This window comes from Mustela nigripes, chromosome 16, assembly GCF_022355385.1.
Source record: "Mustela nigripes isolate SB6536 chromosome 16, MUSNIG.SB6536, whole genome shotgun sequence".
Taxonomy (NCBI): Eukaryota; Metazoa; Chordata; class Mammalia; order Carnivora; family Mustelidae; genus Mustela; species Mustela nigripes.
Window position 1 is genome coordinate 23188273 of NC_081572.1, and position 27749 is coordinate 23216021.

At 50.9% G+C, this 27749-nt stretch overlaps 1 protein-coding gene and 1 long non-coding RNA gene across 7 annotated transcripts in view; one reads left to right on the forward strand and one right to left on the reverse strand.

Moving 5' to 3' along the window:
• The first annotated feature begins 1511 nt into the window (after positions 1–1511).
• On the forward strand, positions 1512–26166 carry SP2 (Sp2 transcription factor). Its single transcript, XM_059379996.1, has 7 exons — positions 1512–1620; positions 14585–14661; positions 15396–16370; positions 21575–21887; positions 23125–23299; positions 23524–23717; positions 24928–26166. Exons 1-7 carry the CDS (start codon positions 1614–1616, stop codon positions 25026–25028), a joined length of 1842 nt encoding a protein of 613 aa, XP_059235979.1. The 5' UTR covers positions 1512–1613; the 3' UTR covers positions 25029–26166.
• The window catches only part of LOC132003990 (uncharacterized), a 31309-nt gene continuing 5196 nt past the window's right edge, over positions 1637–27749 (reverse strand). For 2 of the 6 annotated variants that reach the window (XR_009400387.1, XR_009400389.1), the window contains 6 exons: positions 18894–19380; positions 17484–17605; positions 12334–14167; positions 12085–12215; positions 10701–10897; positions 1637–2427 (listed from right to left, as the gene is read on the reverse strand). This is a non-coding gene — a long non-coding RNA (uncharacterized LOC132003990). Of the gene's footprint in view, positions 2428–10257; positions 10291–10442; positions 10608–10700; positions 10898–12084; positions 12216–12333; positions 14168–17483; positions 17606–18893; positions 19381–27749 lie in introns of those variants that run through there. The other 4 variants (XR_009400391.1, XR_009400390.1, XR_009400388.1 and 1 more) reach the window with 4 other exon arrangements.

Genomic DNA, 27749 nt, shown 5'->3' on the forward strand with positions numbered 1-27749 from the left:
GTGTCTGCTTCTCCCTCTCCTCTCTGCTTGTGCTCTCTCTCTCTATCTCTGCCTCTCTCTCTCTCTCAATAAATGAATAAGACTCTTTTAAAAACAAAGGCATAGGGGAACCAATGAAGTATTTTAATAGAGGAGTGATAGCTTCTAAAGCCTTGTTTTTCAAAGGCTAAGGCTGGGAGGAGTAGACTGGAAGAGAATATTAGCATTTATTCACCAAGCCCGATGTACAGGGCATTGGCTCTATATTCTATCACTCCAACCCTTTAAGACAGCGTTTTTCAAACTGCTGGTCATGATCAAGAAAAAGCGGGCAGGCAGAAAGGGAGGGAGGGAGGAAGGAAGAGTAACAGGATAGAAAATATCAGCGTACCACCGGTAGGAAGGTTTAGTATTGTTTGCGGAAACTTTGTTATACATTCTCGCAGGAGTGTAAGTGTACTATATCAGGATTCAATGTATTTCTCGCTGTGGCTTATGATTTGAGAGAGAAGCCGCTGCTCTGAGGTGTAGGCGCGATGAGCCTCACTGTACCGATGAGGACGGAAGGCGCGGGGAGTTTCAGCACCCTGCCCCTCCGGCAGGTGTCAATTTCGAACCCAGTCTGGTCTGAAGCCTGAGTGCATTCCTTCCAGATGATGCCCGGCAGCGCCGTCCGAGCGCTGCGTGTACTCACACAGCACCTCGTTCAAGGGCGTTAAGTGGAATGGGACCAATTCAGTCCACCCGAGGCGCTGGTCCCAGCGCAGATTCCGGCCCCAGGCGCACAGAATCGGATGGTCAGAGGCAGCCCCGGGAATCTCCCTTCTAAAAGCTTTAGGAGATTTGGGGGGACAGCCCGTTGTGGGGGGCGGGTCGCTGCAGGATCAGGTGAGGATAACCAGGAAGGCGAAATAATCCCTCGTCTCAGAAGTGTCACGTAGCACCAACTCCCGCTATTATCGGACTCCGATGCCGGCCCGCACGACGTCGCCTGGGGTTCAGTTCCCTCCGCCGAGGCGCTGAAAGGCGAGGGACTAAATAAAGGACTGGTGGCTTTCCACTCACCAGGTACGGGGCTTGAGCGGCCGAAGCGCAGCAGGCCCTTGCCATACCAGGGGGGACACTGAACTGAGCTATAGCGTATGTACTATTTATAGGGAATTTCTGGGCCTCACCCTAAGGACTTCTGATTGGCTTTAGGGGAGATCTATCACTCATCTTTTGGGTTCGAGGTGGGTGGAAGGTCAACCACGACCAATACAAAACCACTCCTCGGCTAAGCCCCTCCTCATCTAGCTTCCTGTTGCTGTCCATCAACCACCTGGTGGGCGGGACTTTGCCTCCCGCCAATTGGCTGGCGAAAATGTCGTTCACTTTTCAGTAGGTTTCCGGTTAGTGCCTTCTACCGTCCATCAGTGACATTTCACGGGTCGATTGGCTAAACCAACGTCGCTCTAGACGCCCCTCTTTGATTGGTTATTGGTGCTGTCGGTCCCCAATGTACTGAATTCTTATTGGCGAAGGCTGCCGTCGCTCGGGCGGTGGCGGGCTCCGGGATTGGCGGGTGCTGGGCGGGCGGTGTCAGGCTCTCGGTGGCGGCGGAGGCGGCGGAGGCCAGGGAGGAAGATGTCGTAATGAGCGGTGGGTCCTGGCCGCTGCCGGCGGGGTCTTCCCGGCCCCCAAGGGTCGGGAAGACGGGCAGAGGCCGCAGGGACGGGGAGCCGGGGCTGGGGGTTCCCCCCTGGGGCCGGGCCTGGCGCCGGGGCCCGGCTCCGGGAGGGGCGGGGGAGGGAGGATTCCCGCCCGGAGGAGGAGCGGGGCTGGCCAGCCGGGCGGAGGCACCCGGAAGGGGGCGTTCGACTCCCCGCCCCCTCGGAGCCCGCTGGGCGGGAGGGTGGCGCTTCCGGGGGCTGGCGAGAGGTGCGGGCAACCGGGCGGGCCTGGCATCCCTTCCGACCGGTTGCCGACCCGCCTCAGTGCTGCCCGGCCCGTGGACGTAGCCTGGGTCCGCCCCGAGGAGGTGGCGGACGCTCGTAGTCCTTGCCGTGTGTTGGGGGGACCCCTCTGCACTCTGACTCAGGGTGCCCGCCAGCGATTAGGGCCCTTCTGAGTGCAGAGAGAGGCAAGGAAATGCTTGAAATGCAGATGGCGCCAACCACATGGGCACTCCTGGGCATAGAACCCAACCTGGTTCCCGATGCACCAATGGAGAAATGGTGTCAGGACACGAGAGCACCCCCTAGGACGGATGACTTCTCGCCTTAGATTGCGGAGTGGGCAGAAACCTCCGTTTAATGTTTTTACTTGGGTCTTTTAGCACCAGCAAGAATCATGCAAGCTCTTAGCCTAATTGTGGGCCGTTTAAGAACTTGTTGACAAAGAGTTCCCAGCCTGTTAGCTGATGCTCCGTTGGGGGGTACTGCTGATTTCCAAAAGCCAGGTGCAAACCTAAGGGATGACAAGAGAAATAAAATAAAACAGATACTTACTTTCTTTCTCCACCCTACCTCCATCTCCATTGCTGACTTAATGGTTTTCAGCCTCCTATCCTGCTTCTTGGCTTATGTTCCCAGTGGCTTTCTAATTAGTTCAAAAAGAACTGTTGTCTTTTCTGGGCAATTGAGAAGCCTGTCTTCAGTGCATTCCTTGTTTTTTATTCCAGTATATCCTCATGTTTGTTTCTCAATTAACTTGGTCTAGAGGGACTCCCTCTGGCTTTTCTCAGTGCACATTCTCCCAAAGTTTGTTTTTCTTGAATTTACTTCTTGTTCACTTGTTGATTCCTAGAGAAAAGGAGGGAGGAGCTAGAGAGCTGCTTTAAGCAATGAATTGGCTCATGGTCCCCCATTACACTGATTTTAAGGGATGATTTACAAGTGATGAGTGTTTCAAGGTACACTAGCATGCACTATCTAAAACTTGCATGCTCTAACCAGAAGGCATTCAGTATCATAATGAAGGACTAGGTGTTGAGTTGGTGTTTTGGGTAAGATTTTTAGGGCTACAAAGTTTAGGGTGTTGGTCAGTTCACAGAGAGGCTGTTAGAGGAATAGTGGTAGAGTCCACACTGTAGAAGTCATTTTTGATTAATAACACAAAGATACGTGTTGTCTGTAATAATGAATGTAACTGCAGTGTCTTGTTTTAAATTCTTGTGTGTGATGAAGGGGGTGAATCTGTCAGACAACCTAGCAGTTGGGCTGATGATGTCAATGTTCCAGTGGCTTCTAACAGGCATTAGTACCTGTTGGAAATGGATTCTCATTGGCTGGGGCGATTGGTAAGTTTTCTAATTCTGGTTCTTCCACTTGGTTGTATAGAGGCTTAAACTCTTCATTTGAAAGCAGCAACAAGAAAAAAAAAAAAAAAAAAAGCTGGTCTGACATAAATTTATGACCCCCCTGAGCTAAAGACACAGTCTTTGCCAAGGAGACCCAAGTAGAGTTAGTTCATAATCAGATCCTCAGCTGACTGCCCAGTAGGCCCCTGAAGGAAGAGTTTGCATCAGTGTTGACAGCACATGGGACTGGCCAGGTTGCTTGGTTGGTTGGTTGGTTGGTTGGTTGGTTTTTCTATTAGTTTCAGCCTCTGGAGGCCTGTCAGAGGAGAGAGGAAGCTGTGAAAAGATTTTGGCAAATTATCTGGGTCAAGGAGCTTCAGGGCATAAACAGCAGATAGGGTGGTTTTTTTGGATATCTTGGCCTCAACTTCCTCCTTCTGTTGATTAGTAGCAGCCCTCTGGAGAAGCTGGAGATTCCCTTTAGCCTGAACCGTCCTTTGCTGTAGGCATGTGATAATTCGAGTCTGCTTTAAGCAAGTATTGCCCATCCAGGGCCCTTAGGAAGACATTCTAAACTTGTTGCTGCCAATCAGTAGAGCCTGGTGTTGGCTTGAGTTTAGTAATCTTCTAGACTTTGTCACCCCATTTCTATGATGGACATGTAGCATGTTCCTTTATTGACTAATCTTCGCTCCCTCTATTCTCTGTTTACACACGTATTGGAAGCCTTGCTTCCAAGGATTGAAAAATGTAATTATTTTGGAGGGGATGGGCAGTGGCCACAGAATGAAAGATACAGAGAAACACTGCTTTAAAGCACATATAGAATATTAGAAAGTGTAGAGACATGATCACTTCTGAGTTTAAATCGTTATATGTGGTCCCGCTGAAACCTTGAGGGCTGAAGGCTTGAAGTGAAATCTATTTGGAGAAACTCCAGTACTTTCTTAGGAGTTTATTGGGTGATACATCTGTTCCTTTGGGTCACTTAACTGGATTAGGGAACTTCTAGTAAGTTCTAAGCTAGGAAAAGTGGACCTACATGCTGGACCAAATTAATACAAGCTGGACTGAGAAATGGACCTCATGATGGAATGCATTTGTTGATGTTTTTGGTTGTTTTTTGCTATGAATTAAGAAGGTAAAAACATGCAACATTACCAACTCAGAGGCATTGTCAGCCTAAGTAGGAAGGGGATTAGAGATCGCCCTAGAAGAGATGCCTCTAGGTGGTACTGGTAGATTTGTTCTAGTTGACAGGATTCCAGAATGGAAAACTGATTTTTCTGTTGCCTCATGGGATGCTGGAAAGAGAACCCAGGAGCAAGGCAGCCTGCACTTGCTGCTGGTGGGAAGCCATGGCGTCGACCACGTGTGTAGGGAGTGCTCTTTCTGAGTGCTCCCAGGCCTCCACAGACACAGGGGGATTACTGTGCTGCTCATCAGGGCGGGGCTGGCGGGCTCTGGGGAGAGAGCTCTGCTCAGGAGCAAGAGAGAGGGAAGAGGCTGAGTGCCCAGTTTAGAGGTTGCTCAGTCTGCGCCCATGAACCGCTCCGAGTAGTGCTGAGATGTCACGGCTGTTTGTGTCATGGGAAGAGCCTGCGCGCAGCACCCCCCCCCCCCCCCTGGGTTGAATGCTTCCTCTGGACACCTCATTCCCTTCGCTGCAGTTTATTTCAGCCTCAGAATCGCGTACTCTACCTGATCAGGAGCCTCACTGCATCGCAGTGCCTTGGTGTAGCTTGGATGACTGGTGTTTTGATTCTGAGGGCTCTGAGATACCGGTTTGTTGTTATGCCACGCTTTAGGCTGTTAGGTGGCCTCTTTCATCACAGCCCTAGGGTGGATGCGGCCCAGGAGCTAGCAGCAGGCACTGGCCTGCACCCTACCAAATGTCCTTTTCCTAGAACTTCCTCTTTGGGGTATTTGTTACCTCTCCTCTGAGGCTCGGTGGAATCACAAAGCGGCTTCTCAGAGACAGCAGGCAGGGCCATGGGATTGGAAGGGGAATATTTTTGCCCCTGGTCCGTGTCTAACCGAAGTCTTCTCAGATTGGCCTGAACACAGACTGAAACCTTTCTGAGCCTTCAGAACAGTAAATGGTAAGGCGGCCCTCTCTTCCCCAGGGAAATGAAGTCAGCAGTCAACTCAGAACCAGTCCGCGCACGGGATGAATTCAGGAGTGACTCAAATAAATGTGCTAAAGCAGAGAAAACGTGTTTGTACAGAATGCACTTCTAGCAGGAAAAAACTGTATCTTGCTTTCTTTTTTTTCCCCTTCCCCAAGACAGTTGTGAGGTCAGTATTCTTTGTACCATTTCCTGGGGCTGCTCTGTCAGAGTGGACTTTCCACCACTGACCTCACTGCCCTGGCTCCCCACACTCACTTCTCCAGAGCCCCTTCTAGGACCACTGGGTATGACCCAGGCAGGATGTAAACCAGCAAATGACAGTCACGTTTGGAGGAGAGGATTTCATAGAGCAGGTGCTCTCATTATCTGAACTCATTCGGAAAAGAACACCCCCCCACCCCCCGCCCCAGCCGTGTATTTTAATCGCAAGAATCATTGAAATGTGGTGCCTGGTGTGTGGTGAGGAGGTGTGGGCTTGGAGATATTTGTCCAGGAGCAGGACTGGCCGGTGCTTGTCTGCACACAGGCACTTGTCCCCTTGTGAGGTGACTGGCAGCTGGAGAGTTTCATCTGGGCCTGCGTCAGCTGCGCCGAGCTGCCAGGTGGATCCCAGCCTTGTGCCAGGACACGCTCATCAGTGGGTTTTCTCCTGTGGTTCTTAAAACTCCACTGAGGCTGTCCCACTCTGCAGCCTCGAGGTTTCATTCATGAATCCATTTCAAGAGAATATACTAAGCACCGACTGTGTGCCGGGTGGAGGGACACATCAGTGGGTAAAGCAAAGGGAAATCCCTGGCTTTGGGAAGCCGACATCTCAGTGAGCCGCGAAGTAAGTAACTGCTCGGTAGGAGATGATGGGAGGTGCTAAGAACAAAGGACAGAAGAATGTGAAAGGGAGCGATTTACATAGGGTGGTCAGGGGAAGTTTCAGTGAGGAGGTGACACGTGAGTAAAAGGAGTAAAAGCCGAAGGAAGGGAGAGAGTCAGCCATGCTCAGTCCGGGGTAGGCGGCAGAGGGTGAAGGAGAATAGCAAGTGCAAAGGCCCTGAGAAGGGGCCAGACCTGGCATGCTGGGAAACCACAGGGAGGAAAGCGTGGCTGAAGCAGTGAAGGGAAGTGACAGGATAGGTCAGAGGGGTGACAAGAGACAGGTCACGTAGGGCCGTTATGTGTCATGGTGGGGACTTCGGTTCTTACTTTGAATGGAAGAGGGGATGCTGTTGGGGGAGCTCTGAGCAGAAGAATACCATGACGTGTGGATGGGTCTCATTCTGATTGCATGTTGAGAATAGGCTGATGGGAACAAGGTCAGAAGCCTAGCTGGGAGGGTTCTGCCCTTAACCAGGGGAGACATGATGCAAAGACCTGAATCTGGGTGATAACAAGAGGTGGTGGCGAGAGCAGTCAGATTCTGAATATATTTTGAAGGTAGAACCAAAAGGGTCTGCTGTCAGTTGTAGTGTGTGGGGAAAAAAAGAAGGGGCAGGGATGACTTTCAGGGTTTTTAGCACCAAACCGCTGGAAGGACGGAATTCCAGCCGCCGCGTGGGGAGGTTTGAAGGAGACACAGAATTAGGACGGTATCAGGGGCTAGTTAGATTTGAGATGCTTGTTAACATATCCACGTGGAGATGACAGTAGGCAGTTGGATTTACAAGTCTGCAGGTACAAATTTGGAAGTCATCACTGTATAGAACCTGTGTATTGTTGGTTTTTTTTAAAGCTGTGAAGCTAGATGAAATCACCTAGGAAACAGGTGTAGACAGAAGAAAAGTAAATGCTGAGATGGCACCCTGGGGCCATGCAACCAATTAGATTTGAGGAGAGGAGGACCCAGCAAAGGAATCTTTGAAGAAATGGCTAGAGAGGCCAACCTGGCAAGTGTGTCCTAGAAGCCAAGTGAAGAAAGTGTTTCAAAAAGAAGGGTCCGCAGTCCGTTCAACACATAGAATGAGGCCCAAGAATTAACTGTTAGACTTCGCAGCGTGAGGCCACTGGTCGCATGAGCCGTTTATGTGGCGAAACCTGGAGCAGTTCCAGGAGTGGCAGGAGAAGAATTCGGGACAGCAATTATGGGTAACTGGCAAGGGGTTTTGCTTGCAAAGGAGAGAAATAATGGAACTTAGCTGATGTAGGGAATTTTAGCTTCTTAACGAAATTGTGGCCCCCATAAGGGTCCTGGACTGAGGCTGGGGTCAAAGTTGAGCACAGGGAAGACACTACAGCTCCTGAGGTGTCTGGGTGGTGACAAGATCTTTTCCACCTTCCTTCTCTGGCCTGAGGCATTAGCAAGCGGCCACTCACAGCTGTCCTCTAGAATTGGAAGTCAGTGAAGTTCCTTTTACCCTTACTGAGCTCTTCTGTGTGGTTATTATGCTGGAGACTTGCTTCTCAGCACTTTCGAGTCTTTAACTACCAGCGCTGCTCCCTCCAGAAGGCCAGTTCTCTTAGCTCATTTAGAAACGCCTTTGGAGCTCCAACTTTGTTCTCTTAAACCAGCCTCGGCTTGCTTTTCCCTTACCGGCTCTGAATTCTTCCAGGCCAGGCAACTGGGAGAGACTGGGCTCAGAAACTCTTCTGTTGGCTTCCGCCCCAGCTGAGCTGACCAAAATAGCCAGCAGAAGGGCTGTTTGTGCAGAGTGAAATTCCTCCAGGGGAAATACCATAGCGCATGGCCAAGAAAGCCATGGTAGGAACCCATGAGGCAAAGGAAAAAAGGGGGGGGGGGCAGTACCCCTGAGGTCTGGGTATGGCGTTTGACTGGAGTTCTCTCCAGAGGGAAGAGAACTTCCTAAAGCCTATTGTGGTATTCCTTAGGACCCCTTCTCTCATTCCCTGCCTCTCAGGAGTAGTGCTCCCAAGTGAAAGGCCACTGGAATGGCCCCCAGTCTGATGGCCAGGGCTTCAGCATCCTGCCTGAGGCCTCTTCCTGTTACTGGTGCTCCCAGCAGGCCCAGGGGAAGATCTGTAGGACAGATACCACTCCCTGCTCTGTGACTGGGGCTGTGAAGGGGGCTGTGAGGCCTAAACACTGGCATAGAACAGGGGCACCTGACCCAGACTCGGGGGCTGGGAGGGAGGAGGTCAGGAAGGGTTTTACCTGAGTTATAAACCAAGCTCTAAGGACCGCAAACGGCCAGGTAAATGAGAGAGCGCAGACTTGGGCTCCCAGTGAGAGAGGGCATGTTACAGTTCCAGAGATAGAAAACACTGACGTGCCTGTGGGGAGAGTTGGAAGAGCACAAGATAAAGGAGAGGTAGAGGGGGGAAGGGCAAGATTGTTTTGGCTTTAGAAGCTTATCATAAGATCTTCTGGAAGCTATTGAAGGGTATAATCAGGGGAGTGGCTGGATGGGATTTGCATTTTAAAGATTCCTTCTGACACTGCTTGTGGAAGCTGGATTACAGTGGGCAAGGCCCGAGCCTGGGAACCCATATTGAAGGGTTGTGAGTGGGCCGTATTCCAGGCCGAGCAGAAGGTGGTTAGTGCCAGGGTCATGGCGAAGGGGATGGAGAGCTGTGAGTGGATTGGAAAGAGGTTTATATTTAGGAGGTAGAGTCATGAGGACTTGATGAGTCACTGGCGGTGAGGATGACATTCAGGTTTCCTTGTGATTAGAAATACCAGAGAGAGGCTGGTTGAACCAAAGGCTCATCCAACCTGCCGGCGCTGAACGGCCACTGGGTCGCGTGCTGGGCACCCATGCAGCAGTGCCGGGAAACTGGCCGGGCCCACCCTGAGCACCCTCCTGTGAACATGGATAGACTTTAAACCCGTGATTATTTAAAGGGTGGGGGTTATCAGAGGGCTTAACCTCCCCTCAGGAGTCTGAGTAAATGACAAAGTGCCTCCGAGTGGGCTCTCCAAAAATTCAAAAAATTTCGCTGGGAACAAACCAGCCTGAGACCCGAAGGGCGAGTAGGTGTTAGAGAAAGGAAAGGACAGCCACAGAAATGCCAACTGCAAGGATCTGGAAGAGCCTGTGGAGGCTGGGGATGAGAAAGCACAGGAGAGAATGGGCCAAGGTGGCGGCCCAGTGGGGGCAGTCCTGTGTCATCTAAGCGGGAAGCCCACAGAGGGCTGGATGTCCCTGATTGCCACTCGGGAGACTGGGGCCACACACAGACCCGGGAGTCGTCAGTCTGGATAGTACCTGAAGCCTTGGGAGTGGGCATGGTCACTCGTGGAACAGGTATTGGGTGGGAAGGAGGGGTGTTGAGGAACAGCAGTATTGAAGGATGGCAGAAGGAAGACGAGCCCACAAGGGGAAGAGGAGAAGCCTGTGGGAATTTTGAGGAGGAAATAGTCAAAGGGTCAAGAACTGGTAAAGAGGGTCTGTTGGGTCTTGGTGACCTGGGCAGGAGCCAGGTTGGCAGGAGCCGCTGCTCTGGGAAATGAGCAAGTGAGGAAGGAGGGCAGCGGTAAAATGCTGGCAGCTTCTCCACCAAGTTGGCCAGGGAGGGAGGGGAAGAACAGGCTGTAGCTGGAGGGGATGGTGGTGAAGATGGATGATCTGTCCACAAAAAGCCACAGGCTTGGGGCGGCGGAGAGGATGCCTTTTCTGCTGGTATTGGAACTAAAGTGGCTTCCAGTATGGGGGAAGGAAAGGTGGGTGGTGCCATCAGACCCTAGACCCCACCCCCAAACCCCCAGTCTGGAAGCCTTGCTTGATGCCCCTGGAAGTTTCCTTGGAGCCAAAGAGAGCTATTCTTGCTTGTGTAATAAATCACGGTAAATCTTCACCAGCCAAGGGATTGTTGGGAAAGTTTTAGCCACTCTGAATTAATGAAAAGTCCAAATGACTGAGCTCTGAAAGGAGTGCAGTTTTTCTTTCAAGAATACTCAGTAAATCCCACTTACCGTGTTGCTAATTGTAGGTTTCAGGGACCAGATGTATACTGGTAAAAGCAAATATGGTAACAGTTAAAATGGTAGAAGTGGCATAAAACAATTGCGTGATGATGCCCAGGGGTCCCTTTGCAGTTTTCATACACTAGTTAGCCTCACTGTGAATAGTACGAAGACAAATTTAAGCACAATTTATGTCCAAATTACACGTTTAAATACAAAGTTCCAAATTAATGAGGTTCAAAGTGCCTTTGATCACAGTCTTGCAGTTACGTATCTACGCTCCTTCTGAACCACTTTTCATTTTCAAACACCCAACTGGAAATGCTGCTTTTTTCCCTTTCATGGTTAATCCCTGGATATAATTCTGCAATGACAGGGAGATCCGTTTCTGCTTTGGTTGCCCAAGCCACAGCCCAGGGGCCGCAAAGCTCAGAGGGACACTCGGAGAGATACTTACAAACATTGGTTTGAGAGCTAGAGGGTTATTTCAGGAGCCGGCTGGGGAGGAAAATGAAACCAAACAGAAAAGGTACAATGTCAGCCCCAGCAGTTCTGGCCGCTTGCTTCAGTAAATTATGCTGTAACTTCCTAACTGAAGAATTGCTCTGATCCCAGCCCCATCTCCAAACTGTTTTGAATCCAGGGTAAGGACGCCTATAGGGGGAGAGAGGAAGATGGGAAAGGGTGTTGAGTAAGAACCACGAGGCCTGTTCTCATTTCATTGCACCCTGCTCTGTGCCCGTTTCCTTAGCGGAAGGTATCTGCGGGAGGGTCAGTCCCCCATTTTAGCTAAGGGAACCTGAGTCCAGGGGCGCCTCCTGGGAGAGCCCCTGGCTTCCCTTCCCAGACTTGGCCGCAACTAACTCAGCTTGTGCTTTTAACAGCAACATGGTCTGAGAATTAAAAAATAATCTTAAAGATCATCTAACTCTGCTTCCCCCCCTATCTAGACCTCCCATCTCCAGCAGAGACACACATCCTGCCTCTGTCTAAACGGAACATGACCTCAAAAGGCAACTGATGACATTTTTTCAAAGTTCTCCCTTCTGTTAGTCTGCAGTCTGCCTTTTTAAAGCAGACTCTGCATCCAACATGGGGCTCAGACTCACAACCCCGAGATCAGAAGTCACACCCACTATCTGCTGGGCCAGCCAGGCACCTCAGAGTCTGCCTTCTTGACGTCTCCACCCTTCACGAAGTCTTTGAACCAGGGATGGGATGAATGCCCTGGTGGGTCTCACTAGTCCTGGCAGACCATTGCTGCTGTCCTCTGAACAAGCTCCAATTGAAAATGCCCCTTTCAAAATATCCCTCAGAACGAAACCTGACACTCCAGATGTGACCCAAATGTGCAGAACACACTAGGACGATTTTTTTTATTCCTCCATGATTGAACTTTCTGGGAATGCAATCCCAAAATTGCAGTAGAGTTTTGGCAGCCACATCTAGATTCTCTTGTCTCGCGTTTAGCTTTGAGTCAAACCCACTGGGGCTTTTTCACAGAACCACTATTAAGCTCTGTTGTTTCGTCCTATATGTATGCGAGGTTTTTTTTTGTTTTTTTTTTTTTACCCCAAGTGCAGGATGTACTCAACTTCAAAGTTTAAACCACTATTTAGTGATTACCACTGTGTGCTCGCTGCCTCTGTAGTAATTATTGACGCCTGCCAGGATCCCAGGAGGTTGCTGTTCCCTCTGTCCTGTAGATGGCACAGCCTGAGAGGGGTGCCCCAGCCACTCCACAGATGACGGCATGGCCCCAACTCTGATTTAGGTCTACAGCTTTGTGCTCCAAAGCACTGCACCTACTAGTTTTTAAAGATCTCTCTGAACCCTCATACCGACAGCCAGTGTTCTTATTATCATCCTTCTCTGTTCTGTGACATCTGCGAGCTGAACTTTGCTTGGTCTTCGCCTGGTTTTCCAAGCTTGGGTAGTGGATCGGCTACTCTAAAGCCACATTTTCCATTCTCTAGGGCACAGAACCAATTGAGTGAGTCACTACCAGCATTTAAAAAAACAAAGTAGAGTAGAAAAATACCCAAGCCCATCACACATAGTAAGGGCAGATTGTATTTCAGGAGACTCACCGTGTGAGCCCAGGACAGGGAAGTGTGTGGGTGTGCGCACACTGGGTCCTCACGTAAACTGTTTTTGTAACTGTGGTTCGTGGTCTAAATGGTTGGAACGCCATGGCTCTAAAGAAAAACTATTTATGAGTCAACTTAGATCGTTTCCATTATAATGCTGCAACTTTACTTAATTATGCATGCAAATCTGTTTATCAGCTCATTGACCCAGCTCCTATAAAATTAAAGCACAACCAGAGAAACCAGGAAAAGTCCCAGCAACAGCCCCATTCTGGGCAGATGACATTTGAATGAATCCAGATCACTGTTGTCAGCATCAGCGCTGCCGACTTGACACTCAGGCTGCTTGAGTTTCTCGCACGCCTACCCTGCAGTGTCCTGTGCCAAGCGGCACACTCCTGCCACGCTTCTTGAGAGCCATCTTCCCTCACTTTGCACAAATATAGCATGAGTTAAACATGCAGAATTAAGTTGTCTTAATTAGCCCACACAGTCAGTGGTGCCACTTGGCACCAGTACAGTTGTAAACACACACACATACACACAAACACACACACCCCGGCCCCAAAACACGCAAAGCTTGGTAAAGAGCAGTCACCCAGCGGATGTTCGTTTTTAAAAGATGCCCATCATGGTGATAACACAAGAAGAAAACATTCTGGCAGAAAAAGCACGCGGCTCCAAGGAGAAGCTGCAGACCCTCGCCCTGGGATGCCCCCCCGCAGTCTGAGACGCCCTGGCTACCCTGGCAGCAGTAGATCCCTCAAGATGCACAGATCTCAGCCCTTTTAGGGGGAGGTACGTTGGGCTTAGCCCCCAAATGAGACCATCCTGCCTGCAGTTTTTTCCCTTCATGTTCTTTTAAGAATATTATGAAGATTTCATTTAGATGCTTTGTTGAAATAAAGACCACAGTCTGTACCTTCCCCTTGACATTCATGTGAAACCCCTACGCAAAACCCCAAGACACAGCTTGACTCCGCTTTGGCAGCCCTGTACTTATTCCTTACCGTCACTGTTTCCTCCAGGAATTGTAGTGTGCTGTTTGCTCATGAGTTCTCGGATTTGCCAAGGATCAGTGTCTGTCATATTTCAGGATCTTCCCTATACGATTTTGTCTAGAGCTGCCCGTTGGCTTCTCACACAGTTTATTTCTCTGAAATAATAACCTTGTTTTCTGTACTTCCCGAAAGCTGCCTTCCAAAGGTTTCGGATGCAAGTCTCACTGCCTGATGATTGATGAGCTACAAGATGGCATTGATTCTTCCCCCAAATTCTCAGGAATTCCATTTTACTTCTGTTTCTCTTAAATCAGATTTAAGTTCAGAGTAGAGATTCCCTTCATTACTTCCTCAACATTGTTTATTTTTCTTTATTTAAAAAAAAAAAAAAAAGGCAGAATAGAGTATATTGATGGTGGGAAAATGAGAAAATCCAGAAAAACCAGGATAAAAAATTCTTTGAATCAAGCAGAATTCTACCCGCCCCCCCCAGAATAATGGTTTTTAGCAGTTCAGCATTTTCAAAGACTTTTCCTGCCATGTTCACATCTAGAAATATGTACACATTTAACAAAAATAGAATTTATTCTATTTTCATTCTTCTCATTATATGCAGTTCTAGTCTTGGTGAAGCCTTTTGGGGCCGTACCTGTTATCCTACGTAAATTCACTTAAAGTGGTTACCCATGTGCTGAAGATCGTTACCTGGGCCGCGGGGCTTTTGTGGTGAAGGCCAAGCGTATAGTACCTAAGACTTCCCCATGGAGCAGGCGTGTCCTTGTCAGGGATGCTGGCTGAGAGACGCTTCTTTCGCAGGCTGGCTTGGCTTCTGGCTAGAGCAGGAGTGAGCAGGAAACTGGGGTTAGAACTAGAGGATTAAGCGGAGTTGCTGCCCACCATATAAGGATTCCGGCCTAGCTAGAGAGAGTCAGCAGTACCCCGCAGAGACAGCTCCATTAGGTCACTGAAGCTGGTCTTGGCAAAGTCTGGGTTGTTTGCGCTCTCCCAGGCTTCGTGATGGCTGGGGACAGGACCAGCTGCCTGCACAGCCTGGGTCGGACAGGTCATTGGAGGGCAGAGGTCATCCACTGAACTAGATGTAGGGTTGCTCACCCTGAGTAGGGAGGTGTGAGGAAAGGTTAACCTCTCAGAGAAGCAGCAGCAGAGAGAGGCACAGAGGGGATATGAGGCCAATGGGCCTGGGTTCCGTGGGTGCATCGTGTGCATTAGTCCGTTTTTTCTTCCAACAGATCCACAGACCAGCATGGCTGCCACTGCCGCTGTCAGTCCCAGTGACTACCTGCAGCCCGCCGCCTCCACCACCCAGGTGAGTGGGCAGCGGGCGCTGAGGGCTGGGGGTGGCATCAGCCTCGAGGCACTCACTGAAGGTGACAGCAGACCACAGCTGGAAACTCTGTCCTGGCTTGCTATAGACACCCTGAGCCGGGAAGGCTTGGTTGTCTCCTGTTTCTGAACTGAGAAGCCAGGGCCACTTACCAGAAGTGGCACAGCTGAGTCAAGGGGCAAAGCAGGATTAAACTCAAGGTCCCTTCCACCAGACCCACTGACCATAAAAGGGAAATAGAGGCTGTGTCCCTACACTCCAGAGGCTCTGTCCTGGTCGCCTCGAAAGAGCAGCCCTCCCCACTTTACCAAAGTGTTTATTCTTCCCGTGACCTGTCCCATCCTCTTTCCCTCCATCCCCGTTCAGTCCTTCCTCAGCTGAGGAATCGGGGCCCCTTAACCCCTGTGATGGGCCAACGGACCTCTGCCTGAGAGCTGAGGATAATTCCATGACCCCCTGAAACACAAGGCTGGTGAGAGGTAAGGGTGTTTATTCACCCTGTCACAGAGCCTTCTGGAGAGTTCTTCCTGAGAAAGACATTGCCTACCCTCTCTCCCTCAGAGAAAGAGGAGCCAGCAGGGAAGGGAATGATGGCGGCACTGTGCCTGCCAAAGAGGCGGCGAAGAGCCTGCCGAGAGGAGAGGACCGCGAAGGGCAGAAGGGGTGGCTGGGCAGCAGGTTCATGGCTCATCTCTCCTCTGCTTGTTCTCCCGCAGGATTCCCAGCCATCTCCTCTAGCCCTGCTGGCTGCAACATGTAGCAAAATCGGCCCTCCGGCTGTGGAAGCTGCAGTGACGCCTCCTGCTCCCCCCCAGCCCACGCCACGGAAACTCGTCCCCATCAAACCTGCCCCTCTCCCTCTCAGTCCTGGCAAGAATAGCTTTGGAATCTTGTCCTCCAAAGGAAACATCCTCCAGATTCAGGGGTCACAACTGAGTGCGTCCTACCCTGGGGGGCAGCTGGTGTTCGCTATCCAGAACCCCACTGTGATCAACAAAGGGACCCGATCGAGTGCCAATATCCAGTACCAGGCGGTCCCGCAGATACAGGCGAGCAACTCCCAGACCATCCAGGTCCAGCCCGGTCTCAGCAACCAGATCCAGATCATCCCCGGCACCAGCCAAGCCATCATCACCCCCTCACCATCCAGTCACAAGCCCGTCCCCATCAAGCCAGCCCCCATCCAGAAGTCGAGTACAACCACCGCCCCTGTGCAGAGTGGGGCCAACGTGGTGAAGCTGACAGGTGGCGGTGGCAACGTGACGCTCACCCTCCCCGTCAACAGCCTTGTGAACACCAGCGACTCCGGGGCCACCACTCAGCTCCTCACGGAGAGCCCCCCCACCCCATTGTCTAAGACTAACAAGAAAGCCAGGAAGAAGAGTCTCCCTGCCTCCCAGCCCCCCGTGGCCGTGGCCGAGCAGGTGGAGACGGTGCTGATCGAGACCACTGCGGACAACATCATCCAGGCGGGAAACAACCTGCTCATTGTTCAGAGCCCGGGGGGCGGCCAGCCAGCCGTGGTCCAGCAGGTGCAGGTGGTGCCCCCCAAGGCGGAGCAGCAGCAGGTGGTGCAGATCCCCCAGCAGGCCCTGCGGGTGGTGCAGGCGGCATCTGCCACCCTCCCCACCGTCCCCCAGAAGCCCTCCCAGAACTTTCAGATCCAGGCGGCTGAGCCCACGCCTACTCAGGTACCACACGCACCCTCTGCGCCTGCCTCCCGCTCACACTCTGTTCCCCCTGGGCTTGCTCGGAACAGGTTGCGGATGCATCCGGGTTGACCTGAGTGCTGGGAGTCTGTGATGTCTGGGGTGGGCGGTGAGGGGGCATTTCTGCCGACATACGGGGTCTCTTCGGTTCAGATGGTTCTAGACAGCTCATCCTTAGAAATTGGATGAGACGTCCCCATACACCTGTATTGCAGACCGCTTTTTCTTTTTGGGGGGAAGTCTTTTTTGGAGGGTGGGTGGGGGCAGATATATACATTTTAATAATAAAATCTGCTTTTTACGATAGAACTACAGACTCAGAACGGTAGCAAGAATGAAACAAATCTCAGGCAGAACTGTAAATTTGATTTAAAGCAAGAAAACAAAGGAGACAAATTGTGGTCATTGTTAATGGCAAGGAAAAAAATAGGAAGACACAGCCCAGCTTGATGGCAGGAAGACTTAACGCTAGATTCATCTGGGATGTTAATAATTCAGTAAGAATATTCTTATTGGGGGCTTAGATGAAGGTGCTGGATTACTCTAGAACCTATTTGGCTCTGTGAGGCGGTTTTATTCTTTGTGTATGCCTAGTAAATGCCAGAGGTGATGCCCGTGTTGCAGTTGAAGAACCTGGAACTCAGGAAGTATCCAAGAGCTTATGGGGCACGGATGACAAAAGCCAGGATTCATCTCAAATTTCTGACTTTAACCCCCACGCTCTTTTCCACTTTTTACATTGACTTACTGTTTCTCGCTACAGTTAAAGTTGAGGACAAGGTGGTGGTAGTGGTGGTGGTGATTGTTGTTAAGGATCTTTTAAAATATAAGGACATAGCTCCTGCCATTGAGGAATTTATAATCCAGTTGTTTGGAGAGAGAACCGAAGCATCACAGTGAGTGACAGTGGACTTGTGTCCTCTTCTGGGTGGAAATGAGATTAGCTGTGGACAAGGAAGTCACAGAGGAGGAAAATCTAAGGCCTGCCCTGGAATGCCTCCTCCCTCCTGGCATATTATGTATTGCCAAGTGATTTTCTTTAAATTGTTTAATTTGCTTACTAGAGTTCCTATGAGGTTCCATTTCCAGGCCTACCTTACAGATGAAGAACTCAGGTGATGGCGGCTTCCATGCATATCCTTGGTGGTACCTCTCCTCCCTTCCCTGAGGTCCCGCATCTTGAGATTGATGGAGGCAGGGCTTAAACCCAGGTCTTCCTAAGGAAATAATCATACATACACAGAAAGTTTTACCTATGACCTTATTTCGTAAAGATGCCACAGCTTTCCAGTATCCTGAAGTGCTGTATATCACACAAGTGATACTACAGTTAATAATCTTACAGCTAACTAAATTCCTCAGAGTGGGGCAAAGCCTATGCACGTTTTGGAAAGGCATTATATTCTGTATCAGAGATGGGCAGTCCATAGCCTGAGGTCAGACCTGGCCCACGCTTCTGCTTTGTAAATAAAGCAAAACTGGAATGCAGACGTGGAAATGCCCGTGTGCACTGCATTCGCACTACACGGCAGAGACCTCATCGTGACCCGCAGAGTTTAAAGTATTTACTGCCTGCCCTTTATAGAAAAAGTCTGCTGACCCCTGCTCTATACTATGAACAAAAAATGTTCTAGTGACAAAAACTTCAGATACATAGAAAATAGCAGTGATATGCAAAAAAAGGCACAATGAGATGAGATTGATCTGCTCATTAAGGGATAACAGGACTTTTGTTTCTTTGCTTTTAACTGAGAAACACAGTCCCAGACAACCCAGGAATTAAAAATAACCCTAATCGAAATCACAGCAGGGTTTTTTTTTTTTTTTTAAACAAATAACTTTGCTCCTGGATCATCTGAGTGTAAGTTACCACCATAATCCCCGTGACTTGCAAATGTTTTATAGAACGTGTGTCATCATTACATGCAAGGACGTTCTCCGTGACAACAGTACAACCATCAGATCTAGGAAACTGGCAATGAAACATGCCAGTGTCTTTCGTTTCCCAGTCTTCACTTGATGGGCACAACCTTGACACTTTTGAAGGCCACAGGCCAGTTATTTGGAATATGTTCCTCAGTTTAGGTTATATGAGGTTTCCTCATGACATGTGGGTTGTGGTTTTTTTGGTTTGTCTTGTTTTGTTTTTCGGAAATATCGCAGACAGGATACTGCGTTCTCACTGTACCCAAAGGGGTATGTGATTTCGGTTTGTCTCAGTACTGGTGACAAAGTGATGTTCACCAGATTTCTGCACCTTTTTTTCTTTGTAATGAACTAGTTTTTTGTAGGGAGGTACTTTGACATGATGTGAATATCCCATTCCTCATCAGACTTTTTCCCACTTGTTTTAGTATCTTCTCTTATGATAGAGATTTTCTTAAAGTTAATATTTCGTTTTAGAAGAAATTTGTATTTACAGAAAGGGGGCAAAGGTAGTGCAGACCGTGTGTTTCCCCTCTCTCTTGGTTTCCCCATTGTTAATAATCGTGCGTGACCAGGTACCTTTGTCAAAATGAAGACGCTGACATTGGCACATGACTGTTAACCTACTCCACGCTTGATTTAGATGTCACCAGCTTTTCCATTTATGTCCTCTTTCTGTTCCAGGACCTGGTCCACATATCACATTGCACTCAGTGGGCATGTCTCCCCAGTTACCTCAGGTCATAGCTTTTGGTCCTTGTTTTCCATGATTTTGACAGTCGTGCAGTGTATTGGTCAAGTATCCTACAGACTCTCCCCCACTCCGGGGTTATGGACTTTCAGAAAGTATGCTACAGAGGTGAAATGGCCCTCCCACGTTACATGAGGGACATGTGCTATCCACGATGTCCTGGTGACACCCTGTCCCTGATGTTAACCTTCAGCGCTGGTTAAGGCCGTGTTTGCCAGGTTGATCTTCGTTGAAAGTTGTACTTTTCCCTTTCTCTGTTCTTCGGAAGGGCGTTGCTAAGTCCCATCTTCAGGGGTAGGGATTGAATTCTCCATCCTGAAAGAAAAAGTGCGTAATATTACTTGGAATTCTTCTATCATGAGAAGGTTTTTTTCTTCCTTGCTCACTTTACTTTTTTAGTCATTTATTTATAGCACCAGGGGCTCATGTGTATTTATTTTATACCTTGGGTTATAATCCAGGACCATGTTATTTATTTTGTTGCTCACATTGTTCTGGCTTCAGCCATTTGGAGGGCTTCAAGGTTGGCCTCTGTATCCCCCGGCCTACTCCCACCTTTTGTTGTCATTGTTCGTTAAATCAGCTTTGAGATACTCACATGCTATGAAATTTACCCTTTTAATTTTTTTTTTTTTTATTTGACAGAGAGAAATCACAAGTAGATGGAGAGGCAGGCAGAGAGAGAGAGAGAGAGAGAGGGAAGCAGGCTCCCTGCTGAGCAGAAAGCCCGATGCGGGACTCGATCCCAGGACCCTGAGATCATGACCTGAGCCGAAGGCAGCGGCTTAACCCACTGAGCCACCCAGGCGCCCCGAAATTTACCCTTTTAAAGTGTACAACTCAGTGGGTTTTAGTATCTTCACAGAGTTGTACACCCATCCCTGCTGCCTAATTTGAGAACATTTTCATCACCCTAGAAGAGACCCTGTACCTTTAGTAGTCCCTCCTCATTTCCCCTTCCCCCACCAGCTCCCCTGGCACCCACGGATCCATTTTTTTGTCTCTGTGCATATGCCTATTCTGGACATTTCATTTAAACGGGACCTGACAGTAGGTGATCTTCTGCAACTGACTTCTTTCACTTAGTAATAGTGTTTTCAAGGTTCATCCCTGTTGTGGCAGGCGTAAGTGCTTCGCTCCTTGTATCTATTAGCCCCAGCTCTGGGATCTACCATTCTTCTTGGAGAGTGGGATGAAAGTCGTTTAAGTCTTTCTCTTCTCCATTTGTTTATTTAGGTGAACAGGGAGTGTTAGGTTTCCATTTTGTTCTGTGGGTTGTAATCCGATAGTATTATGATTTTGATGTTCAGGTTATCCCCATTTGACCCACTAGTGGGCGCCCCCTCAAGCTGGCTCTTGGTGTCCTTTTCCCGTTGTTACCCCTGTTTTCTTGAGGACCTTCTTACTTGCTGTACCATAGGGGTTCCAGGCTTTTCTTGTACTCTCTCTGCCCCCAGACCTGGCATGAGCTCTTTTCTCCAAGGAGCCTTGGTTCCTCTTAGTGGAGCATGATATTTAGAAGCAAAGACCCAAGTGCTGGGCGAGCTCATTGCCCCTTGGGTGTTGCTGCTTCCAGCCCTTCTCAGCAGACACAGCCAAGAACTAATACAAATACACATGCACATATATGTACACACAAGCCTGGGTGGGTGGATACAGGTGTGGACACATACACGTACACCTACATATACACACATTTATATCTCTCTCTTAATATGGAAACCCACGAGTTTCCACAATAACTCTAATACCTGTCTAGTGCCACACACTTCATTCTAGCTTCTCCCTTTCCATATTTGTATACTTCTTCTCTGACGGTAAGAAACCTTGCTTCCTTTGGCCTCAATATATTCCTTTCTGGATCTCAGCTCTCCCACATGGACACGTCCTCGACCCACTCATGCCTGGCCGCTGTCATCAATGCCGCACAAAAGCCCTCTTTGTCCCATTCAGGCTCTAACATGCATATCTTGACGCCTTTTGAGACACATTCCCAAATTTCCCTCCAGCGAGCCCAGACCACCTCATACTCCTGCTCCTGATGGAAGAGTGAGTGCCTGTTTCCCTGCTGTCTCACCAGCAGTGAGCATTATATTTTCTTTTTCCATCTTTGCCAATCTGAGGTGGAGGACAACTGTTTCTCATTGATCGTGCCTCCTAAGAGCTGTTTTCATTTGGTGGTCATTCACGATGCATCTTTTGTGACATTACCATTTCACTGCCTTCTAATTCTCTAATTCTGAGGGCTGGCATTGTATCTTTCCATGCTAAGTAAATTCAATGTTTGGTTTCCAGTCAACAGTCAGCATTTGCTACCTCAGTACAGGGATGCCATCAGCAGCATGAATGTAGGTCTGGGCAGTCAGAAGAGACTTGGGTGGACCGAGAGGCTCCCCCACTTCTCTCTTGGGTGATGCTGGGGTGGGGTGACACTGCATTCAAAGGTACCGGAGGAGTGGGAGGCCCAGTCTGTCCTGGGGCGCTGACTCTTTTGCTCCCGCCCTTCCAGGTCTACATCCGTACGCCTTCCGGTGAGGTGCAGACAGTCCTTGTCCAGGACAGCACCCCGACAACAGCTGCAGCCACCTCTGCCACCACCTGTAGCAGCCCGGCATCCCGTGCTCCCCATCTGAGCGGGACCAGCAAAAAGCATTCTGCCGCAATTCTCCGGAAAGAGCGCCCCCTGCCAAAGATTGCCCCCGCTGGGAGCATTATCAGCCTGAATGCAGCACAGCTGGCAGCAGCGGCCCAGGCCATGCAGACCATCAACATCAACGGGGTCCAGGTCCAGGGCGTGCCTGTCACCATCACCAACACTGGCGGTGAGGGGGTGGCCCCTGAGCCAGGGTGTGGGCAGCTGGCTCGTGTGCCCCGCCCATGAGAACTTTGGGCCAGTCTGGGGTTCCCAGTCACCATAGCGAGGACACTGCCCATCATTTGCCTGGCCCCTTCTAGTTTAAGAGTATGTCTGCTTGGTCCTTACAACTGTAAGGACCCCAGGGAGATTGTTTAAGACACACGTTGGCCCCACCTGACAGCTGAAGGTCTTGAGTATAATGGGGAAGTAAGATGCACTCAGGAAAGCTCTCCAGCTAACCTGCCCATGCAGATTGGTTTTGTACAGACCCGAGAGAGAGGTTCAGGGGAGGTTCCAGGTAAAGGAACTTGAAAGAAGGCTTCTAGAAGGAGACAGCCTTGAGTTAAGGTGAGAAGGAGAGGATGGAGTGTTTGGCAGTGGGAATGGCTTGTCCTGCACTTCGGTTCAGTGGTAACACTTGATATTTACAGTGCAAAAGTGCCTTGCACATAAGCAAGGGAACATTGTAGCTACAGAGCAAAAATGGTTCCTTGCGCTTTAACTGGGTGTTATTTAACTGAGCAAAGAGCACTTTTCAAGGTAGTGGGAGCTCTCCGCATCTCCTCTCTCCATCCTTACAAATACGTTTACCTACACATTGTGTAAGTGTGTGCACTTACACGTTGTGCGTCTGGGTTAGGGGCATGGGATGCCTCCACTCCGAAAGACACCAGTGTTAGGTCAGTCACACCCCCCCTGCTTGAGAATGGCCTTATACAAGTCGGAGAGGACTTGATTTTGTCCTGGTTTCTCACTCTTAGTACCAGAAGTCCCTGGAGACCTTCCTGGGAGCAGAGTTGGTGTCTGAAGAGGGCCTGGGCTTGGAGGAGTTTCCGAAGAAACACTCCAAGCCAAGCCAAGACAGGAGCTTTCCGCACTGAAGTCACCCGGGCAGGGTAGTGACTTGGGACACCGACTGACATCAGCCGCCTGGGTTCAGATCCAAGTCCTACCAATGATTAGCTCTGACCTTGAGAAGTTATTGAGCCTCAGGTTCCTCAGCTGTAAACAAGGGATAATGGTGTCTGATTTACAGAGTTGTGAAAGTTAAGCAAGTTAATATATCTGAAGCCTTGAAAACTGTATGTGGCACAGTAGAGCCTCACAGAAATAGGAGTTGCCCCCACGATGCCCTTTATCGTGGGCAGACGGGTGTCTGGCTTCTGTACCTTCAACTCCACACCCCCCTCCCCACCCCACAGGGCAGCAGCAGCTGACGGTGCAGAACGTCTCCGGGAACAACCTGACCATCAGCGGGCTGAGCCCCACGCAGATCCAGCTGCAGATGGAGCAGGCCCTGGCCGGGGAGGCCCAGCCTGGGGAGAAGCGGCGCCGCATGGCCTGCACGTGTCCCAACTGCAAGGATGGGGACAAGAGGTAACGTGGGGGCGGGGGTAGTCCAGACCACCAGTGTGGCATGTGCCCCGTTCCCCTAGCCCTCCTCTGGGACACAGATGGAAAGGGGCTATCCTCCTTACCCTTCCCATGCCCTTGAACCTGACCTCTGCATCTGTTCTCCGTCCTGTCCTGGCTCCATCTTCTACCTCCTCCCTTTCTCGGCTTCCCACTCCCTCCGCCCCTCCCCTCAACCCAATTCCCAGGTCTGGAGAGCAGGGCAAGAAGAAGCACGTGTGCCATATCCCCGACTGTGGCAAGACTTTCCGGAAGACATCCTTGCTGCGGGCCCACGTGCGCCTGCACACCGGCGAGCGGCCCTTTGTCTGCAACTGGTTCTTCTGTGGGAAGAGGTTCACCAGGAGTGACGAGCTGCAGCGGCACGCCCGCACGCACACAGGTGAGCCAGCCGCACCCCCTCGCTGCCCTCAGCAGCACCCCGGCTCCTGGCCTTGCCGACAGGCTGCCCCACTGAGCACGACCTGCAGACTCTTCTCAGGGGGGGCCAGGATGACCCAGGAAGTTCTTTCAAACCAGCCCTCCATGGCAGTGTTTCCCAAGCAGAGGCCATTTACCTGCCCCAGCGTCCCCGGCTTCGCCGCATAGTTACTTAACAAGCCCTGATGTAGAGGGCCAGCATTGTACGGTGCTTATAACCCATGAACTCATTTAACCCTCAGAATGACTCTGTGAGGAGGGCTCTTTGATTGAACCCATTCTACTGAGGCCTAGAGAGGTGGCCGCATTACCCAGCCAGTAACTGATGGAGCTGGGCTCAACCCAGGCCTTCTGGTTCCCAGGTCCACACTCCTGGTCACTTTCCACACTGCCTCTCCTCTGTTATTTACCAAATGATTTCCCACATATTGTTTCACTATTTTTACTCATCTGTGTCCAGTGCCATGTGTTTGATCCCGCGGGCTTGATACCATAGTCATATGTTTTAATGCACTGGCAAATAAATACAGGACCATAAAACAGAAAAATGTTCGTCCATCTCCCACCAAACACCACTGCCGGTATCTCCGGCGGCCCCCAGTACACACTTTGAGAACCACCACTAGAGCGAGAGTCCCAGACCCTTGTCCTGGGACTGCCGTCCTGGGGATGGGGATGGGACACACGACCCAAAACTACAGCCCCTGGCCGATGGGGGGGATGCGATCTGCACACACACACACCCTGCCCTGTAGGGGCCAAAGAGTCAACACTCAGAACAGCAGCTGGCAGGTCAGCGAGGAATGGGGCTTTCCTAGGAGGGGAAGACAGGGAGCTGGGGTTAGTCACAGGGATGGAGATCAGAAGGAAGCAGATGACAGCCTTCCCTAGGTGCAGGGACCAGCAGCTTCAGGCAGGGGAGGAGGGGTGATGCGGAAAGTGACGTCAAAGGAGATGCGGAAGTGACGTCACTCAGGGGCACAGAGAAATGAGAACTGCCAAATGGTTTGCGGGAGTAGACCCTAGGGAGCAGCTGCGTAAGCAGGAGGTGGGTGGAATAGGGTGTCCAGGCCAGCTTTTCAGGGTGCCCCTCACACCACACACACACTCCCTTGTCTGCTAGGACCGCGTCTGCATGTGGGCTCTGAGTGACGTGCATCTTGTCTTCCCAGGGGACAAACGTTTCGAGTGTGCCCAGTGTCAGAAGCGCTTCATGAGAAGTGACCATCTCACCAAGCATTACAAGACCCACCTGGTCACGAAGAACTTGTAAGGCCAATCTAGCCGGGATTCAGTCCCTTATCTGCGTCCTGCCTGGGCCCCTGGTGGAAAGGAGGTCCCCGGGCTGCCCTGGGCCCCTCCCTTCTGTTCTGCAACTGTCCCCCCAGGAAGGGGCTCCGCTGCCCCACACTCGCCTCCCTCTCAAGCCCCTTGGCTCCGCCCTGGCCCTCCCCTCTCACCTCGAGCTCCCGGCCTGCCCAGACCGTGGACGTTGGCCATGCCCAATGAGACGTTCTAAACCAGGACGAGTGGGAACCCTTATTTCCAAAGGAAAAACATGAATTTCACTCCGTCGAGGAGCAAAGTGAGCCCCCCAGTCCTCTCCCCCCAACACTGCCGGAGTCGCATTGTGCCATGTCTCTCTCTCTCTCTCTCCACCCACAGCCCTCCCCAGCCCCGCCAACCACCTCGGATGCCCTGGGACCCTGCACCCAGGGCACCACTGGCACTCCCCCTCCCCCGGAGAGGCTCACGGGGCTGCCTCCACTCCACATGCCCAGCCCTGCCACAGCTCTCCTCCAGCACATTCCAACTTTCTATTTAAAAAGTCAAGCTACCCACCGATGCCCTCTTTTTCTATGGAGAACGTTGCCTTATACTCTACTTCAGATGATGAACACTGTGTATTGTGTGTGCTTTAAAGTTTTATTTAATTGCTCCCTTCCTCCCGTCCTCGTTACTCACCTCCCCCACGCCTGCTTCAGTTTAGGGTTTGGGGGGCAATGAAGAGCATACGGATTTTTTTCTCACTCTAGCAATTCTCTTTTCTAAATGACACAGCATTTCAACTCGAATCTGGATTCAGATAAAAACACCTTCACCTCCTGATCCTCTTCCCTCTCCCCTCACCCCACCCCTGCCGGCCCCAGCCCTCCTTGTGTACAGTGTATATTGTATAATGGACAATTGTGTCTACTACATGTTTAAAAACATATTGCTTGTTATTTTTGAGGCTTTTAAATTAAACAAAAATCCAACTTTATTTTTAGTTGTAACTGCTTGAGGTATGTTTTATGAATTAAGTGACAGATTTGTTATCCTTTATTAACGATGTACTTTGTTGGTCAGCACTGGGCTGACGAAAATTTTTTCTTGCTAATAAATTTAGTTGCCTGAGGCAAAATCTGCAACCTGGCAGTGCAGCTTCCTTTACCCCTCCCCTGGAAGAGCTTGGAGAGGGGTACTCCAGAAGAGGGAGCCCCAGCCTCCCCCAGCAATCCGCATGGGGACCAAGGCAGGACCTGGCCCTCCTGACCTCAGCAGATGCAGGCCACAGCCCAAAAAGGGCAGCAGCCACACGGACCTCCCCCCCGCCCCAGGCATTGGCACGAGCCCCTAGAGCACCCGGATCGGACCTGGGGGCAGGGCCCAGTGCTTGCGTTCTCGCTCTGCAAGCCCATTTTGCAGGAATGGAAGCAGGCACCCGCTGTCAGCAGACCCAAGCCCCGGCACTGCCTGCCTTTGGGGCAAGTAAGTTCCTCTGGTCCTGGGAGGAAGGCTTCAGCCTCCAAACCTGGTAGCGAGAACTGTGGGGTGGAGAGAGCCAGAGGACCCTCGGCTTCGTCACCTCCAGGAGGCTGGAGAATCTGGAGGAAAGGCAGTTCCATTCCCAGGGTGGAGAGCTGGGCACCCAGCTTTACCCAGGAGAGGACCCCAGCCACGGATTGTGTTTTCCTTCCGTCCTCCAACCCAGAAAGGGCAGCACAAGTGCCACAGCTCTGATTTTGGTGGGGCTCTTGGGCGGGGCGGGGCGGGGTGGGGTGTGGTGGTGGTGCACAGAGCTCTGAGAAGAATGTCGCTGCACGCGTTTAAACCCAGCAGGGCCAGAAGAGCATCTGGGCTAAAGGGAGAAGTGAGTCACACGGAACAGTGTGTGCTTTCTCCTAACAATAGCTCCTCTTCACCTCAAAGGGATACAGCGAGGGTCGAGGGTCGCGACTCTGTGCTGGGCCCTGCCGGGCTGGGTGCTGCGCTCTCCGCTCCCTCCCTGCTTGTCCTCTGTCACTGGCGACCTGCCTTGGCAACCAAAGAGCTTTTCCTCAGAGCCAGTCCACCCTCATGTCTATAGAAATAAAAAGGTAATGACCTCAGGTCACAGGTTCTCTGTCCCTGATCATTGCACACAAGCCCTTTGGGAGACCCAGCCCAACAGTGCTTCTCCCCGGGCACCGCGGCCCCACAACCAGCTTCCATCCGGCCTCTGTCTCATTGCTGCACAGGCAGGGGGGAGACGTGAGGAGTGTCTCTCCCTCCTGGAAAAGTGTCTTGCTGTGTTCTGAGATGGGTTTGGTGGAGGGAAGGGGAATAGTAACACATTGCCCACTTTTTGCCCCATGGCCCCTTAGCTTTGCTCTTCTGCACAAAGAATGATCCTTTCCTAAGAGCGTGCTTTTTTCCAAGTCACATGCTTTTATGCTTCCTGTGCGGAAACCCCCCCGACTCCTGGGCAACCTTGGGTGATGAGGGTGCCAGGCCTCAACGTGCAGAAATGCCTGTTGGCACTTGGGATTTCCCCTCTCCAGTGAGATACTCAGGTCCAAAACTTAGGCCTGACTATCTCTGCCTCCCGTGGGGTTCCAGAGGCAGACAGGGAGTGGGAGAACACATTCTGCCCGGCGTGGGTGATGGCACAGGCGAAGAAGGGACACTGGGGGCAAGTGGGCCCTCCTCTGCCTTAATCCAGCCCTGGTTTACTGGAGAATTGCTGGGCTGG

Coding starts and splice junctions, on each gene's coding strand:
- SP2 (XM_059379996.1), top strand. Junction 14,662..15,395: donor CCGCCGCCTCCACCACCCAG/GTGAGTGGGCAG, acceptor GTTCTCCCGCAG/GATTCCCAGCCATCTCCTCT. Junction 21,888..23,124: donor CACCATCACCAACACTGGCG/GTGAGGGGGTGG, acceptor CCCACCCCACAG/GGCAGCAGCAGCTGACGGTG.